Source organism: Mirounga leonina, unplaced genomic scaffold (genome assembly GCF_011800145.1).
Source record: "Mirounga leonina isolate KUSES-001 unplaced genomic scaffold, KU_Mleo_1.0 Mir_53, whole genome shotgun sequence".
Classification (NCBI taxonomy): domain Eukaryota; kingdom Metazoa; phylum Chordata; class Mammalia; order Carnivora; family Phocidae; genus Mirounga; species Mirounga leonina.
In genome coordinates, this window is record NW_023270807.1 from 63780327 (window position 1) to 63799978 (window position 19652).

At 38.1% G+C, this 19652-nt stretch overlaps 1 protein-coding gene across 2 annotated transcripts in view; it reads right to left on the minus strand.

Annotated features, from left to right (window-relative positions):
• Window positions 1-19335, minus strand: part of SEC63 (SEC63 homolog, protein translocation regulator) — a 72371-nt gene extending 53036 nt beyond the window's left edge. Inside the window, exons 1-2 of one of the 2 annotated variants that reach the window (XM_034991741.1) lie at window positions 19100-19335; window positions 2706-2805 (exon numbers count right to left, since the gene is read on the minus strand). In XM_034991741.1, the coding sequence (XP_034847632.1) occupies window positions 2706-2805; window positions 19100-19223 (224 nt within the window). In that variant the 5' untranslated portion in view covers window positions 19224-19335. The remainder of the gene's footprint in view (window positions 1-2705; window positions 2806-19099) is intronic. The other variant, XM_034991742.1, reaches the window with a different exon arrangement.
• Window positions 19336-19652: the final 317 nt, after the last annotated feature.

Consider the following 19652-nt stretch of genomic DNA (forward strand, 5'->3'; position numbering starts at 1 on the left):
TGATCAGTGGGGAAACCAGGGTTACCGTCACTAAGAAGCAAAACCCATGACTTTTCTCCTCTAACTCACTGCAAGCTCCTTGAGCATGTGGACAGGATCTTACTGAGTTTTTGACTAACCCCAGAGTAGCTTAAACAGGGTTGGCATTCAGATACAAATTTCTTTCCATCTAGCCAAAATAATGTTCTAATTCTTATTAAATACCTAATACTGCAAACTTCTTTCCATACTGCCTATAACCCCAAAGAGGAAAAGAATGCCCTACCTGGAACACTCCCACTTTTACCTAGCTATCTAGGGAGAGGTAATTAAGAACAGAGGCTCTGGAAAACTACCTGAGATCAAATCCCACCCAGCTTGACCACTTCTTAACTTAGAGATCCTGGAAAGTTGCTTTGTCCTTTACAACTCAGTTTCCAATTTATAGAGTGGGTTTGAGAATTAAAAGAGATTAGGTATGTAAAGCACCTAGAAGGTATCTCACAGATAGCAAACAATTCCTGTTAGCTGTTCTCAGGATGTCTTACCCAATCTCAGCCCTGACCTCACTCGGAGAAGCTTTCTCTGTCTCAAGCCAGAAAGCCCTTCCTCTGCTCTGTCATGGCATGCCCCTCACAGCCCTTACTAAACTCTATTATCATTACTTGTTTACTTGCCAGTTTCTCCCACAACTGTTAAGTTGCTGAACCACATCTATTTGTTAATCACAATATATCAGTTCCTGGTATATTACCTGACACATAAGTAATCAGCACACAATGACTACTTATTGAATGAATAAGGAGAATAATTTACATAGTAATTTTTAACTCAAACCCAAAGTATGCCATACCTTTGATATGCTACAGAACACTTGAAAATCTACAAGTTAATAATTCCACATTTTGTTTTGCCAATGCCCCAAAAGGCTAAGAAAGCTCAAAACAAAGATAAAAGTAAAATTGAAAACCACTAAAACAAGACTTAAAAGCAAACAAGGGTAGAAGGGAGAGGAATCAAAACACCTAGGATATACTATACCCCACGACAGATGCTCTCCATGTTGCACCTGGCTCTCTAAGCTCAAGAATGAAGAGAGGACTAGAGAAGCTCGTCACAGAACCCCCCAGGCTGATGAAAACTGTAACAACCAATAACACCATGCTTTAATTTCCTGAAAGCCAAAGCAAAGGTGGAAACATAATGGATTTCATCATGATCTACACCCAATTTTTTAAAAACATATTTAGGTCCTGTGAAAAGATAAGCGTTTTTCCCTACATATAGCGTCAGTGATCAACTTGTGAAGTCTTGTGTTTTTACTCTAAGTATATTTTAAAGGTCATTTTGGAAGCAACTTCCTGAAATTAGAGCATTACACAATGACTGCTTAATTGTGAACAATGCTTTAAGGTTAAGCAGCACAAAGGTTTTGATGTTTCTGACCTTATCTAAATTGTTACCAGTTATCTATTTAATTCTTCCTCACTTATAAACATCCCTTAATTTGTGCTTCCATTTACATAAATCAGTTTACTAATCACTAAAGAGAACTTCACAGAGTTGGGTTTTTTCCTTGAAAACTGAGGTTCAGATACCCACAAAGTACTGACCAAAACCAAAAAAGGAAGAGATTAGGAGGCCACAACTATCTGCCCTGCTACCTCATAAAACTTTAAAATGAGAAGCAAAAGCAAAGAATAAACAGTGAACATAAAACTACTCTTCTAAACACTAATTTTGCCTTTTAGTTTCGCATCAATGAAGAACTCTTAACACCAAAGCTAAAATTTCCCTCCCTCTGCAAAGGAACCAAACTAGGCAAAGTAAAACCTTACCAAGAAAAACCATTTAAGCCCCCTGAAGTTACACAGATATGTTGAAAACTATCATCATCATTTAAACCAAAATTAAAAAATAAATGGCTCTACTTTTACTAATTATCACTGCTAGTTCTTCCCCTCCTATCTACTGGATAGATAGATATAAGTAATTCACAAGATACAATCCTCCAATAATAGCAACTCTTTCACCTTACAGATTCACCTACTACCTCAAAATTGATGACTCAGGGTGAAGACCCAAAGCCTAGGCTCTAAACCAGCATACCCCATAGCCTCACAAAATCAAATAAGCCTTCTCTAATTAAACATGCTAATGGCCTGTTTAATCAGACTGGCCTGCCAAAATAAAAGGTCCCCGGCTCTACCACTCCTAGCTCCAGGACCCTGGTCAAGTTACCTCATCTTCCTCTTAATTTCTTCATCTGACAAAATAGCAAGAACATCTACTTTGAAGTTAATAATAAAATTATGAGATAACACATAAAGCCCTAGCACAGCATCTGGCATACAGTATGTGCTCAATAAACTTTAATTATCACTATGAAATGCAAACTTGATTATGTCACCTCCCTGCTTTTGATAATCTTTAAAGATTCTCCCATTGTCTTTAAGGCAAAATGCAAATCCTGACAAGATGCACAAGGTCTTCCTTCAGGATTTTACTTCCCTTTCTCCCTTCCTCCCCCAAGTCAGAAGTACATTCTCTCTCCTTTGAACTTCTAAATCACTGTTTAGAAAGCTCCCAAATTCACATCTTACTTCTACCTAAGGCTACAATTTCTTTAAACATATGTTTTATTTATCATTATACCCATATTTTATATGTTACCTAGCAAAGAGTAAGCACTAAGTATTTTTTTTTTATTGAAACCAATTACTTACTTTACTGTAGGAATAATATTTGGCTGGGGTTTTAATAACCGTAAACGATACCACATACATCTTCCATATACTTTTCTGATATTCTTTAATCGAATTTGCTCTGTCAAAAAATAAATAAATAAATAAGGTGGTAAGTTAAAGCATTTTTCACATGAAGGCAAAACCAGTTAATACCATACTAACCTTCATTACCATGCTAAAATTTTACTGGAATATAAAAGACTACCTACTCAAATAACTTTTAAGAAAAATTGACAATATAGGTTAATTTTTCTGCCACTCAGAACAAATGATCTATGTGGAAAATCTTGTTCAACTACCAGGCAACCATTTTCATGCAAGACTTAAATAACTTCTAATTGAAAACACAAAAACTGACTTGAACCCAAAATATTTAGTCACATAATCAGCAATTTCTGAGAAATGCTCTCTTCCTTTCCCTTTTGCTATAGAAGGTACAAAAAGTATAAAATAGCTGAAACATGCAGCTTATTAAAGGAAGCTAAGCAGAAATGGTACTATTCAATTATGAGAATAATTATGTTAAATTAGAAAAGTCACCCAAACCCGTAAGAAGTTAAAATAGGTTCATATAGGAGTTATAAGAAAAGGCATTATTTTAGTCGCCAGGAAAAATCTGCAATTCAATTAAAGAGGAATTAAACCAAAGCCAAAATACCATGTATTGTTTTACTAAACTCACTACCATCACTTGAATAACTTTCCTAAGTTAAAAAAAAAATTAAGTTTTAAAATAAAAATGTATCTTTCCACGAAGATGGCATGGAGAAAGCAAAGGGAAAAAACCCTCCCCTTCCCAAAGCTGAAGCCAAAACAAAGGTTTGGAAGGCCAACAAGGCAATGCTAAAAGGCAACCCCAGCCACACACACACACACCACACACACACACACACACACACACACAAGATCTGCATGTCACCCACCTTCTGGTGGCCCAAGATACTCCAAAGGCAGCCCAAATATTTTCCCTGGAAGAGCAACAAGCTTGACCACTATACCATCATCAAGCTCCCCCTGAGCAATGAGTCAGCCATGAAGATAGAAGACAACAATAATTGTTGTGTTCATTATGGATGTCAAGGCCAACAAGCACCAGATCAAACAGATTATGAAGAAGCTCTATGACATTGAAAAGGGCCAAGGTCAACACCTGATCAGGCCTGATGGGAGAAGAAGGCATATGGTCCACTGGCTCCTGACTATAATGCTTTGGTTGTTGCCAACAAAACTGAGATCACCTACACTGAGTCCAGCTGGCTAATACTAAATAGAAATTTTTTCACAATACTAGAAACAACAAAACTGCAGTGCTTAAATGAGATGTTAGATAAGTAAAAGAACTCTGCATATAATAGAATGCTCCAAAGCCACTATGTAACTAAGAACCCCAACTACCCTGTTACCACCAGGCTTTGAGGAAAGCACCCACATAGGAGAGGTATGTGGTAGGAGGTATCAGAACCAGGTGTGATGACAATGGATCCATATACGGGAAGGGGTGGTGACAGCAAAGGAGACTGGTAATATGCAGGGGGACTGATCAAATAAGTTAACATATAAAAGATAACTGGGGTCAGTTTTTCACTGTCAGAGAAGGGAGTTACACATATGAAAAAATCGAAAATAACGAATCCTGCGGTACTGAATTGGAACTGAAGATTTCGGTATGAACTAATATCTTTCAATGTAGAAATACAGATGTATTCTATACATATATATTCCCCAACACTACTAAGGAAGCCTAGGAGCAGTGTGTAAGATCAATAGCAGTGAGCACATTAACACCCAGATCTAGTTTCTAAATACCACTCTCCACCAACAAGAACAGGGGATCCAAGTGTCTTTCCACAAAATATTACAAAAGGGAAAAGAATAATTTTACAGTGGGAAAATATGGTAGGCTGAACGACTGCCACCCAAAATGTCCACATCCTAATATCCTGAACTGGTGAATACATTATCTTACATAGCAAAAAAGACTTTACAGATCCAACTAAATTAAGATGAGATGGGGAGATGTATCCTACGTTATCTGGATGGGCACAATACAATCACAGGGATCCTTAAAAGGAGGATGCAGGAGGGTTAAAGACAAAGAAGGTGATATGACAATGGGAGCAGATGTTGGAGTGATGTCCTCTGAAGATGGAGGGAAGAGTCTTAAGCCAAGGAACACAGGCTGTCTCTAGAAGCTAAAAAAGGCAAGAAAACAGACTCAACTCTAGAGCTTCCAAGAAGAACCAGTTCTACCAACTCCATGATTAGCCCGGTGAAATTGATTTTGGACTTCCAGCCTGCTGAACTATAAGAGAATAAATTTGTGCTGTAATAAGCCATTAAGGTTGTAGTAATCTGTTACAGCAGCAATAGGAAACTAATACAGAAAAAGCCTGGCAGACGTTATCTTAATCAGGTGATCAGTGAACATCAACAGCAATGGGACAAAATGCAACCATATATGATCTGATAGAATGCAATAAGAGACACACAGAATCAGTTTTGTAAAATTCCTGCCTAAGATATATAACCTGAATCTAATCATGAGAAAACACCAGACAACCCGCAGGTTCATTCTACAAAATAATCTTCAAAGTCAACAAGCTGAAGAACTGTTCCAGACTGAAGGAGATTAAAGAAATATGTCAACTAAACGTCATGTGTGATTCTGAACTGGATCTTTTGCTATAAAGAACTTCACTGAGACAAAACCTAAATAGGGTCTGAGAATGAAGTGGTAGTAATGTTAATTTTTTTATTTTCACGGTTAAATTATGGACACTTTTGAAAATATCACCCGTGATTTTTTAATCTGTATTTCATTAAATTAAGCCTCCACAGTCTTCCATTTTCAACTGTAAAACCAAGAAAATGTTTGATAAGGTTATAAGAGCAATGCTGAAGTTTCTATTAACAGATGGCTTGATCTATTCAAAGGAATGATATTCTCCCAATGTCTCTGGCCCAAAAAAAGTACACATGGTTTTCAGCCCCGTAGTTTTTCACAATGTGTACATGTACATTTTATGCCTCACTCTTCCAATCCAAAACTTAAATCTTAACTTTTTAGGATAATACTGAAGACAATCAATAAGTACTACAAGCTATGGTTTACACGGTAACACACTGGCATTAGATTTCCAGCACAACTAAATATGGAGAGCACACATTCCAAATCTCTACATGAATGACCTCAAGTCAAAGTAAATATCACAAGTGAAGTCCTTCCAGACAGTTTTTTAGAAGACACTTAGGAAAAAAAAAAAAAGTTCATTTATAAACTTCCAGTTTGTACAATTACTAGTGTCATGGCCAGTAAAAATTATATTAATAATACCATTATAGTTTTTAAAGAAATCATCCACATTTATAGAAAAAGGAAATTACGAAATCGTAAAACAATGCTGTGGTTTAAAAAACAATATAACATATTATGATTGCTCTCAGCAGCTGAACATAAAGTTTTTAAGTCTGTGGAAATAGTACAGGTTTGGGGGAAGGTTATTATGGTTGTTTTTCATAAGCTATACAATGTCTTTGCTAAAATAGTCACAGCCATCTGTCCATGCCAGAATGATCTGCCAGGGTGTAGTATATCTGAGTGAACTCTTAGCACCATATTCCTTGAAGCCAAAGAACTGAAAGAATGCTAGCCAGAATTGAAGTCTTCAAACCTGTTTGCCTGATTACAGCAAAAATAATTTTTAAAAATCATATTATCTACTTGTAGATTTCTAATTTGGCATCTGAAATTTTTTATCAGAAGTCTGAAGAGTTGCAAAAGATGTCATTTTTGACATGGAGTTGACATTTTAAAATAAAATAGTTCCATCACTTTTAAACACACCAATGAAATCTAAATACCACAGCAATTTCATAGCCACCATCATCCATTTACAAAACTTCATGAACAAGCCAACCCCTCATTTTACTTCCCCCACATAATTTTATCCTAATGTAACATATTTTTATCCTGATAAGTCATTTCTTTTTTTTTTTTTTAAGATTTTATTTATTTATTTGACAGAGACACAGCGAGAGAGGCAACACAAGCACGGGGAGAGGGAGAGGGAGAAGCAGGCGCCCCACGGAGCAGGGAGCCCGATGAGGGGCTCCATCCCAGGACCCCAGGATCATGACCTGAGCCGAAGGCAGACGCTTAACGATTAAGCCACCCAGGCGCCCCATGATAAGTCATTTCTTATGATACTGACTAAAATTAATTTTTTATTCCCCGTGACTATTTTTTCCTAACTTTTTATTTCAAAAATCTTCAAACCTTCAGAAAAGTTCAAAGAATATTACAATGAACAATACCTTTCACCGAATATTAACATTTTGCAGCTCTTAGCCTTACCTCTAGTTTCCTTTTTCCCCTCCCACTCTTTTTTATCTGAACTATCTTCCTGTAAACTGCAGACATCAGGATGCCTCACCTCAAAATGCTTTAGCACATATTGCCAAAGAACATCAGTAAGTTTATCATACTCAGGTTTGACATCTATAAACTTTTAGATGTTAAAATGTGATGCTACTTTTTGGTGTTATCAAGAAAACATAAATATTTTAAGTTGATAAATTACTAAAATGAGAGTAAAAGATCTGCTATGCTGTCACTTATAAGCTTATAAATATCCCATAAATACCAAAACTTATTTTTGCCAATCTGACACATCAGACAAAATAGCTTTATCTTCTAATTTAAGTATATTTTGTTAAAACTTGGAAGCTGCAGATTACCTTGATCATTCAATTTATAGAAAACATATCCTACATAACCAAATTGGCAAAGGCAGCCCTCATTTTAATTAAATCAATTAGACAAATCAAACTTGGTCAAAAAAAAAAGTATGACTTCATTTTTCAGTTCACATAAATATATCAATATATATTCTGATATTGTGAAAATTATAAAAATCACTGAGAAACAAATTTTGGAATGCCTTATAATATAGATTACTTAAATTAACAAGGCTAAATGATATAGAGAGAACATAATTTACTTAAAAGAAAAAAGTACCACACTTCTCTTTCCAAAATTCAGTGACTACTAAAACTATACCTAAATCCCTCGGGGGTCCAAGAAAATAGTACCAAGAGTTAAAAGGTTATATTCAATAATCCAAAAAGTCTAAAAGACATTATACATTAGTTTTCTAGCTACCCAAAGTCCTTCTGCAGCTAGTTGAGACTATATCACCTCACCATGATGATACTGGCTCACTCACTGTTGGGACAATTTCGTTTTATTAATTTTAAAAAATAGGAAAACACATTTTACTATAATAGTGCGGTTTGGTTCCCAGAATGCTGCAAAAGAGAAGAGGCATGAGAATGATAACTTGTTAGTGAAAAATTGAGACTCACTGCTCTAGACCTCCAAAACTATAGCTCACCTAAATCATCCTAATCTCAAAATACACTAAGAGAAACTAAAGCTTCTGTTATGATCTTAACTTGAATCTGAATAGGTAGCCAAAATGTGTCATTCTCAAGGTGAGGTCAGAACCATTTGGATTTGGGATGGACAGAGGACTGACTAAACACTACTCACCACCACCAGTGCACACAATCACAGATTATCTAAATTGGAAGGTTTCAGAAACTTGGGTTCATCTGCCACCTACACACGAGAAGGAAACCTAGGTAACTTATTAAATGCTGTACTGAAAGTAAAAAACAGAATGGGCACATAGTATGGAATGGTTGTAAGTGTGTCAGTCGTTTACGCCCATGATCACATAGCTGACTGGGAGCTGTGGTTCACTGCTGCCCAGCATCATGAGAGTACTGTACCACGTATTGCCAGCCCAGAAAAAGACCAAAATTCAAAATTCGAAGCACAGTTTCCACTGAATGTGTATCAATTTCACACTTTACAGTCCAAATATCATAAGTTGAACCATTATGACCCGGGCCCATCCGTATGATATTTTATAGTATGTGATTTTTTAAATATGCAGCTAAAAAAAAATTTTTTTTTAAAGATTTTATTTATTTATTTGAGAGAGAGAGAATGAGAGAGAGCACAGGAGAGAGGGGAGGGTCAGAGGGAGAAGCAGACTCCCTGCCGAGCAGGTAGCCCGAAGCGGGACTCGATCCAGGGACTCCAGGATCATGACCTGAGCCGAAGGCAGTCGCTTAACCAACTGAGCCACCCAGGCGCCCGCAGCTAAAATTTTTTAATTAAACACTTTAAGTAGAAAAGACATCATCTGTAAAAGGATAAATAAGCAAGGTGGCCAAAAACTATTTTCATCTCATTAAGAAATAGGAGAATATTAAGTCAAGATCTTGTCACTTCTCTGCTTAAAAACCTTCAATAGCTTCCCATTGAACTTAAAATCCAAGCTTCTTACCCTGGCTTACAAACATGCTCTGCACCCCAGCTCCCTCTCTGACTTTATCCCAGATTATTCTCCTCACCTGGCAAACTCCTGCCACTCTGGTCTTCTCTGTTCATGGACTATGACCAACTTGTTTTTGGCTTAAAGGCTCTTGTACACACACAACTGTTCATCCAATCAGTAACAGGCCTTTCCCACCCAATTCAGATCTCTGAATGACTGGCTTCCTTATGTCACTCGGCTTGAAGGAACATTCCCAAGAAGACTTTCTCTGAATATCCTACTTCTCTATACAGTATCTATCACTATCTAATATTTTACTGTTTACATGTAGTATATCAATCATCTCCCCCACACTAGGAGGTAAGCTTCAAGAGAAGAGAGATCCCACCTACATTGTTTACCCCACATTCCACTGCCTAACACAATGCCTGGCAAATAGTACATGCCTAATAAATATTTGTTAAATGCATGAATTTTCTCATTAAGATGTTCTAATAATCCTGGGGATATATATGTACGTATTATACTTAAAAAACTGAGGCTCATAGAAGTTAAGTAACTTGCCTACAGTTACAAATGGTACAAAGGAAGAATAGATATAGGACAAGGAAAATAAAAGTGAAAATAAACTATTGGGACTACACCAAAATAAAAAGCTTTTGCACAGCAAAGAAAACCAACAAAAAGGAAATGCAACCTACTAAATGGGAGAAGACATCTGCAAATGATATATCCAACAAGGGGTTAATATCCAAAATATAAAGAACTTACACAACTCAACACCTAAACCGTAATTCTCTTACAAAAAAAAAATATAGGGATAAATTTTCACAACCTTGGATTTGCAATGGATTCTTAGATATGACAACAAAAACACAAGCAATAAAAGATAAAATAAATTGGACTTCATCAAAATTAAAAACTCTGGTGCATCAAAGGACATAATCAAGTAAGTGAAAGGACAATCTACAGAATGGAAGAAAATATTTTCAAGCCATGTATTTAATAAGGGATTCATATCCAGAATATATGAAGAACACCTTCAAGTAAACAAAAAAAAAATTAACAACTCAATTTAAAAATGGGCAAAGGATTTGAATGGACATTTCTCCAAAGAACATACACAAATGGCCAACAGACAAATGAACTGATGCTCAACATCATTAGCCACTAGGGAAATGCAAATCAAAACCATAGTGAAATACCACTTCATCACATCTATTACAATGGCTATAGTTTTTTAAAAAAGAAAAATAAGTGTTGAAGAGTATATGCAGAAATTGGAACCCATGTCTGCTGCTGGTAGAAATGTAAATGGTGCAGCTACTATGGCAAACAGTTCGGCAGTTCCTCAAAAAGCTAAACATAGAATTGCCATATGACCTGGCAATTCCACTCCTAGGAATATACCCAAAAGAACTGAAAATAAGTACTTAGATACCTGTATGGCAATGTTCACTACAACATTATTCACAATAGACGAAGAGGGGAAACAACCCAAGTGTTCATCAACAGGTGAATAAAAATGTGGTATATCCATACAATGGAATATTATTCAGCCCTAAAAAGGAATGAGGTCCTGATACAGGCTACAACATGGATGAATCCTGAAAACATTATGCTAAATGAAATAAGCTAGACACAAAAGGACAAATATTGTATGATTTCACCTACATGAGATACCTAGAATAGGCAAATTTATAGAGACAAAGAATAAATTAAGAGTTTTTCAGGGGCTGGAGGAAAGAAAGAATGGGGAGTTACTGCTCAACAGGTAGAGTTTGGGGTGATGAAAAATGTAAACAGCAGTGATGGCTGCACAACACTGTAAATGTAATTAATGTTATGGAATTGTTCATTTAAAATGGCTAAAACTAGGGCGCCTGGGTGGCTCAGTCATTAAGCGTCTGCCTTTGGCTCAGGTCATGATCCCAGGGTCCTGGGATGGAGCCCCGCATCGGGGTCCCTGCTCGGCGGGAAGCCTGCTTCTCCCTCTCCCACTCCCCCTGCTTGTGTTCCTGCTCTCACTATCTCTCTCTGTCAAATAAACAAAATCTTTAAAAATAATAAAAATAAAAAAAATAAAATGGCTAAAACTATAAATTTTACATTATATATACTTTACCAACATAATTAAAAAAACAAAGAAAGAAAGAAAGATTCCACCTCAGTAACATCTCAAGTATGTCACTTATCTTCCTATTGCCACGACCACTGTTCAGGCCCTCATTATCTCCTGTCTGCTTCTTAATCTCTGTTCTTTCTCATTCTATGAGATGTTATTACATTAATTCAATACACCACAACTGTAAAAATACATTCTAAAATGTCCAAAAATGACATACCGTCAACCAAATCACACATAAACTCTTCAGCTAGGCATATAAGATTCTCCACCATATGACTTAAATCAACTTTTCCGACCTTTTCTCACTTATTCCCTGAATGAATTCTGCTTCAACTGATCTGTACTTTGAATACATTCCATGCTTTCCAGCCTCTATACTTTTCCTCATGTGATTTTTTTTTATTTAAGATTTTATTTTTAAGTAATCTCTACACCCAACATGGGGCTTCACACTCATGAACTCTGAACCAACTGAGCCAGCCAGGTGCCTCCCTCATGTGATTTCTTTGCACTACCAACCCCACCATTCTACCCATTAAATCTTTCTTATCCTTTAAGAGTTTAGTCAAAATACCTCTGGATCCCCACTATCATTCCCAACCAGATGTAAATACTTAATCTAGCTAACTTCCACAGCACTTGTTTTCACTTTTCTTACATTTCCTTTGTTGTGCTCTGGATATAATAATTCATGTATTTGTCTAATCCTAATCCTCCCACCCTACCTGGATTGCAAACGCTATCAAAATAAAACCTTGTAAACAAGATATACAATGCATTCATATTCTTATCTTCTGCCTTCCCAGTATAGGCAAACAGTGAAGGCTCAATCAATAACTACTAGATTTAACTAAACAAGCAAAAAACCTAAAGCCAAAAAAATCTGGAATCTACATGAGAAAATCCCTTCCATCCATACTGACACAAACACAATTCTCAAAATGTAAGAAACACCTTCTTAAGATAATGAATAACCAATAACACTTTTCAAAGAAACAATGTGATGGTGAGATGGTGTAGACAGTCTGATAATAGGAAACATTCTTTAAAATGAAGTCCAATTACAATATAGATATATTTGTTGTGACCTCCTCTATGTCTAAATAAAAAGTATGACTAAGGGAACAAATATCTGAGAAAATGAAAATAAGCCTATCTTTGTTTTTCAGGTTCTTCCAAGATCAAGCAAGTATGCAAAATGACCTTTAAATAAAAACAATTGTACGCAATGCATTTACTAATCCATTGTTTGTCACCATATCTACAAAGCCTAAATGTTGTACCATAATTCATATTGCCAACGTGCCTGCTGGTCCCCTCTACTGTGTAGGACTTAAGTGCATATACAGTACATGTCTGATACCCCTTTCTGTCAGGATAGAACACAGAGGGGAATGACTTTATTTTAAAATGACTCAAACTGGGGCACCTGGGTGGCTCAGTTGGTTAAGCATCTGCCTTCCCCTCAAGTCATGATCCCAGGGTTCTGGGATGGAGCCCCTCGCGTCTCCCTCTCCCACACCCCGACCCCCACCCCCGCTCATACTCTCTCTTGCTCTCTCAAATAAAAAAATAACCTTAAAATAAATAAATAAAATGACTCAAACTTCTCAGATCTCTAGTATCCCTCCAAGATCTAAAGTCTTAAGGGGCGCCTGGGTGGCTCAGCTGGTTAAGCGACTGCCTTCGGCTCAGGTCATGATCCTGGAGTCCCTGGATGGAGTCCCGCATTGGGCTCCCTGCTCGGCAGGGAGCCTGCTTCTGCCTCTGACCCTCCCCCCTCTCATGTGCTCTCTCTCTCTCATTCTCTCTGTCTCAAATACATAAAAAAAATCTTAAAAAAAATAAAATAAAATAAAATAAAATAAAGATCTAAAGTCTTAGGAAGAATATATGCTCTAAATAAAGTATGAACATTCATAAAATATTCTCCTGTGAACACAAAGCTGATATTAGCCAGTTTTTTTCTGTTAAAATCCACTCAACAAGAGCTTGAGATAATCAACTCTACTGTAATTAGAAACCTAGATAAATCAATAAATAAGGCCAATATTTCATTTTAAATAAAAATGATCATCCCCATCTTTTTCCCTGCACTCAATCCCCAAACTGATAAAAGTAGGTTATTATTGGGCCAAACACCAAACAGCTTTTAAGAGAGGGAGAAAAAAGCAAAGACAGAAATAAGTGAAAATTCAAAATCTGCACTCCACTCTCTCATTCCCTCCAAGGTACTTCTATATTCCATATAAATAGTCCAAGCTGTCTTAGAATTCTCTTTCTAATCTGCCCATTCCCCTACATTTCAATGGACTAATAAGCCTCTGAAATGGACTCCTCCTCCATCTAGTTTTTCCCTACCCAGCAACCACCACCTTCCACCCTCTTCTGCCAAATCATTCTCCACACAATGCTCCACAAAAGCAAAACTAACCAAGTCATTACCCTACTTTAAAAACTCTACTGTCTACCCAATATCTTACAAGATAAAATATAAGCTTCCTAAAATGGCAAAACTGACCATGTCATTAACTACTTAGAAACTTCCACTGTTTACCCAATAACTTACAAAACAAAGTATAAGCTTCCTTAAAATGGCTGATTTACTCTTAAGGGCACATTAAATTTTTACCATTTATTGAACATCTCCATGCTTTTGCATATACTTTCTCCTACATAAGGAATACACGTCCCCACTTACCCTTTATGACCTATCTCAAATCACCTTCTCTGCGTGAAACACCCAAATCCCCAAACAGAATTATTCATTCCTTCTTCTGTGCTCCCACAGCACTTTCCACTTACCATTTTAATACTTACTATAATGTGCTATATTAATTACAGAAGGCAGTATAAGAGTAACGGCTAATGGGGTGCCTGGGTGGCTCAGTCGTTAAGCGTCTGCCTTCGGCTCAGGTCATGATCTCAGGGTCCTGGGACTGAGCCCCGCATCGGGCTCCCTGCTCGGCGGGAAGCCTGCTTCTCCCTTTCCCACTCCCCCTGCTTGTGTTCCCTCTCTCGCTGTGTCTCTCTCTGTCAAATAAATAAATAAAATCTTAAAAAAAAAAAAAAAAAAGAGTAACGGCTAACAAGAAAAACTCTAGCATTAAAACAGGTTTGGATCCAACACCCAATCTTCCAACCAGAGGCTATATGGCTTTAGGTAAGTTGGCTTCCTTCTCTAGGAGTTAGTTTTCTCATTAGTAAAACTGGGATAATACCTGAGTCTAGCTCAAAGTGCTATTGTGAGTGCTTTCAGCATACCCACCTTGGGGCTAGCAAATATTCAAATGGTCAGCAGCAGAGCTGAGATGAGGACAATCACTATTATCTGTCTCAAGCTGGAGGCGGGTGTAGGACCTTCCCCACCAAGAGGAAGGACCATGTTTAAAGTCATCCCCACAGGATGAAAAAAAGAGAGGTACATACACCAAAATGTTTCATTACCTCTGGGTGATGGGATTACAAGCAATGTTTATTCTGTTTTTGTGTGTGTGTGCTTTTCTGCACTGTGTATATACAACTTATTAAGAAAAATGTTATATGCGCTGAAAAGATCTGATCCATCACCTAGAAGCAGCATCTAGCACAGAGTTAATGCCCTATAAATATCTACTAAATGAAGGAATTTCTACACTGTGTTGGTTTTGCAAGCATGTTTATATGCATTTATTGCTTTGCTTCTCATCACTTCTTATGGGGCATATTATTATTATTGTACCTAGAAAATGAGACTGAGTTCAGAAATAACAAAATAGGGACTGGGCTGGAACTTAAAACCAAAACTTCTAACTTTCCAAATTCAGAGTTTTCTTACTACACTAGTAAGCACTAAAAGTGGACTCCTACTCACATTCCTGTCAGAAAGCTGAATCACTTGTACACTGCTTGAGAGGGGGCAAGCAAAGAATAAAGAAATGTAACTTTTTTTTAAGTTTCATTAATCCTTTCAAACCATGGGGAAAAAACCTGAGTACAGTATATCTATTTGTTTAATCCTCATTTTAATTCTGTAAAACAAAAAACTCACTGTCTCTATTTTATAGATGAGTAAACTAAAAACATAGAAGTTAAATAACTTGCCTAAGATCACACTGTTAGTAAAGCAGCAGATCCAGACAGGTTTCAAAACCAGGCAGTTTTGAAAAAGATAAGGGGTAAGGTCAAATAAGTTTAAAAAAAATACGGTCAAGGAGTTAAAAAAACAAAAACTTGGAAAAGGTAATGATATAATTTATCTCAATTCAAAGGATCAATAAGCCTTCTTCACCTATGGGACAAATAAAGGCATGTTCTTGATTATTTGAAATTCTAGTAATTACAAGCAGTTTTCTCTTGTCAAATACCATTGTAAACCTATATTATTAACGTTGTTTTAACATATATATTCAGCTTTCAACTACAGGAACTTTACAGCACTGTTCTACAATAAGTGCTTAACTATGTAAAACAAAAAGGCTAAGGCATTAGTGATTTTTGTTTTTTAGCAAAGAGCACATATAAAAATACACCATCGCCCAAAATGACAACTCCGGCAAAAGACCACTACCAAGGGAGTTCTCCCCTTTGCTAGCTACAATTTACAATCACATAGGGACCTTTTAAAAAACCAATACACAGCACCCACTCCAGACCAATTAAATCAGAATATCTGGGGGTGGGTAAAAGTGTTTTTAAAAGCTCCCCAAGTGATTCTAATGTGGAGCCAGGGTTGAGAACCACTGTTTTAAGGAAATCTAAACCCTCTGTTATTACTTCATCCAGAGCTTTTGTCCATAATGGTCTGAAAAAGTATTCAACTTATTCAGCCAATTTGCAAACAACCAGGAGAGTAAGATAAATAGGACCCCTCAACTACTAAAAGGGGTATTAATTGTGTGCACTTAGCCCAGATTAGACAAAGATCGAGGCAAAAGGATTCCATTAGTGTTCCGGATAACAGAGTAACTTCAATTAACATATCAAATATGCCAATGACCAAGCTACTTCTATTTCTCAAACCCTAGATTTTACCATCTGTGAAATGGTGCCATGCTCATGGACTCAAGAGCCCAATAATCCCAGAAGAGCAACACTGAAACAACTAAACCTTGAAACTAAAAGACCCACATGTATCATCTTTTTAAAAAACTAAACAAAGATTACTTACACTGGACTTTAAAAATGTATACTTACTGGCAAAGAAAACCTTTTCATGCTTTCCTACAGAGAGTATCTCGGAAAAGTCAAGATTGCCATAAGAACTCTGAAATTCAAACTCCTATGCCAACTTTTTTGTATTTGGTTACTTATAGTTTCACAGGAAAATGAAATAAAATAAGCTTCAAAATCAAGTATTAAAATATCCTGTTGTGTTAATCAAAAATATTACTACAGGTCCATATCCTTTTTTCAAAACCCTTGAGGAAATATGTATTTCAGAATTGTTAAGATTTCAGAAAGACAGTACAGTGTCTCTACCTTTACAAGCCCTCGAGGGTCTAAAACAGCAGCAATAATCAAACAAATTAATATTCCAAATTAATATGCCATATTAATGACTATTTTCTAAGTGAGAAGAATCAAGATTTTAAGTAGCCTCCTGTTGATACAAGTCACCAAATTATTTTGCTGCAAACATCTGAAAAAAAAAAAAAAACCTTTTTCAGAGCTTTGGGTGAACCTATTAATTCTAAGATTTCTCTTTGATATTCAAGACATTGCAAACTGAACTTCAGAAAAAAAGTCATTATGATAAAAACATCCTTTTAATAGCACTGTAATCCTAAAGAAACAACTCAATTATGGTAGATACACAAAAATAGTCCAAGTGGTGTCCACCAATTTTCATGATGATTAGAATAGCTTGTAAGTAAGTGTCCACCTCAATCTTCACAGGGCAGTTGTGAGCAAAACCAAACAAATGCATCAACACATGCACATTTACTAAGGCAAGCCCGAAGCAGAGAGCCAGAGGTAAAGTAGGGGCAAATCAACACCTTTCTATCTAGCAATATGGAGACAACAGAGGACTTTGAAGCTAAGCAGACTGAGCTCCCCCACGAAGAAGAAAGTTACTTAAGCTCTCTAAACTCCAGTTTCTTCACATAAGGATAGAGATAATAGTAATAGTACCTACTTCAATGTGTTTTAAGAGGATTAAATAAAGTGACATTTGAAGGCCATAACTTATAGTCACTATTAATTCCCTACCACTTTTCCAAAGACCAACTATATGCTGAAGGAGCTCAAGTATAACTTGCCTGTAAGTTATCAGGCAAATTTCATAATTTCATAAATAAAACCCACCATAAAAATAGGACTTTCAAATTTCAGAAATCCAGTGTAGATTAAAATGACTAATTTCTGAAACCAGCAGCTTCTCGTAACACATTCTAACCAAACCTACCTACTCTCCCAATACCCTTGTCTTCGACACAACCAGATGCACACACAAAGGGTTAAGTGAAAATAAACTACTATACTGAAAAGTGCATTTTTAATTCAAAATAAAATTATGAGAATGGCCTAGGTTTTGCAGATAAGGGAAACCGTTACAATATTAAGACTTAATCATTTATATAACCACTGTCCAAAGAACCCATTTAAATTTAAATACACTTAGGAAAAGAAGGCACAAGAGTCCAAAATCCAATTTTCATAAACTATCCACTGAATAAGAAAACTGGTAACTTTGGGCAGATTTCTGCGCCTAATGGATATTTAAACTATAGAATGTACTAAAAAATGGAATCCTTTGTTATTTATCCTAAACTCAATTTAATTCCATTATGCAACTCAAGAATTTAACAGGGCATTTGAGTCAGTCTTAAAGCATAACAAGTTCTGAGCTGATTCAATGCTTCACTGTTAACAATCTCCCCCAAACAGAATATATAACCTGGACAACCTAGACTTCCATCACACCCAACTTCAAAGAAGACGTTTAATCAAGTTAGCATACCTCCTTTCCCTAAATGTTAATACTCAAAACCTACTAGTTACTGTTAAATAACCTATTAGGGCCTGGCAGTTCCATCAGCTTTAAGATTATCACTTGTCATATATCTTAGTACAGTGCAACATAAAATGCCTCGAAAAGAATCTATATTATTTTGTGTTCTAATCCCACGTGTTAAATGTGAAAAAGATTTAGAACTAAAAGCGAATGGACCAGCTACCTAACAACTACCTACTAGACTTAATCCTTCATACTTGCACTTTTTCCGCCATGAACAGGAAACTCCAAAGAAAAGGAAATAGAGAACAGCCTATTGTTGCTAAGGGGGATAACTGCATTGCTTCCAACCCCACAGTGTTAGTGAACAAATGAAAAAGCAACAGGGGAAAGGGACGGGGGGAGGGGCGACTGGTGAGCTCAGTTGGGAGTCCAAAGCATGCCACCCAGCTCAGACGGTGCCCAAAACATCTGTAACGACAGCTGCAAGAGGGAAACAGGGGTGTGAGGGAAGAGGACCCTGGCTAAGGGGCTCAGAGTTGTGCCTGCACATTCGGCTTCCTCCTTTGCCAACTCTTCTCTCACCTCCCAGTTCCCATCCTCCCCATCCCATCCTGCTCCCTCCATATAGAAAAATAACCAATAAAATCAGAGGCAGAGGAGACAAAGAGGCAGGAGGAGGCTGCAAGGAGCGCCCAGAACAATGGGTGAGAGGGAGCGAAGCGAAACTCCTGAAAAAGACAATGAAACGGGGGATGGAGAGGAGCTCCGAGAGGAACCGAGGGAAACACCGCCGAGCCGGGCCCCGCCAGCGGCGGACGCCTGGACGCTAGGCTCGGCCGGGCTGGATGATCACCCCGACGCTGGGGGCTGGGCTGGGCTGGGCTGGGCGGGGGCGGCGCGGCCCAGAGGGGCCGGCGGGGCCTGCGCGGGTCCGCGGGCAGCTGCCGGCAAGACTCACCGGCATTCTGATCTCGGGGCCAGAGGTAGTATGTGGCCGGGATCACGATGAGCCCCACGAATGAGGTGAGGAAGTAGAAGAAGGTGTTCCCGCTGTCATCGTACTGGAACTGCTGTCCCGCCATGGCACCCCCCCCTCCGCCTCTCTCGTCTCACCACCGCCGCCACGACCCCGCTCTGCGCTCCAGCACCCAGCACCCCTGCCCTGTGTGGCGTAGCTCGGACGCTGCCGCCGCCTCTCCTCCCCGCCCCCACGTTACTCTCAGGGACACGCCGCTGCCACCGCCGCTGCCGTCGCCAACTCTCGCGAGAAGAGGTAGTTCCCGCCCCGTTCGGTTTTTCCCTCCCTCTGACTCTCCCCTACACACTTGCTAAGGGAGACGTGGCGCGCGCAGCCGTGGAACTCAGAGATGTCCCGCCCTTGATCCCGCCCCCAAGCCACAGCCCCGCCCCTCGCGCTTCTGTAGATCCTCCCCTAGAGCTCCGCCCCAAGCCTTAGAGTTCACCCGCTCTCCCCGCCCTTGTTCCTCCTCCTCCTTTCCCAGCGTCCCACC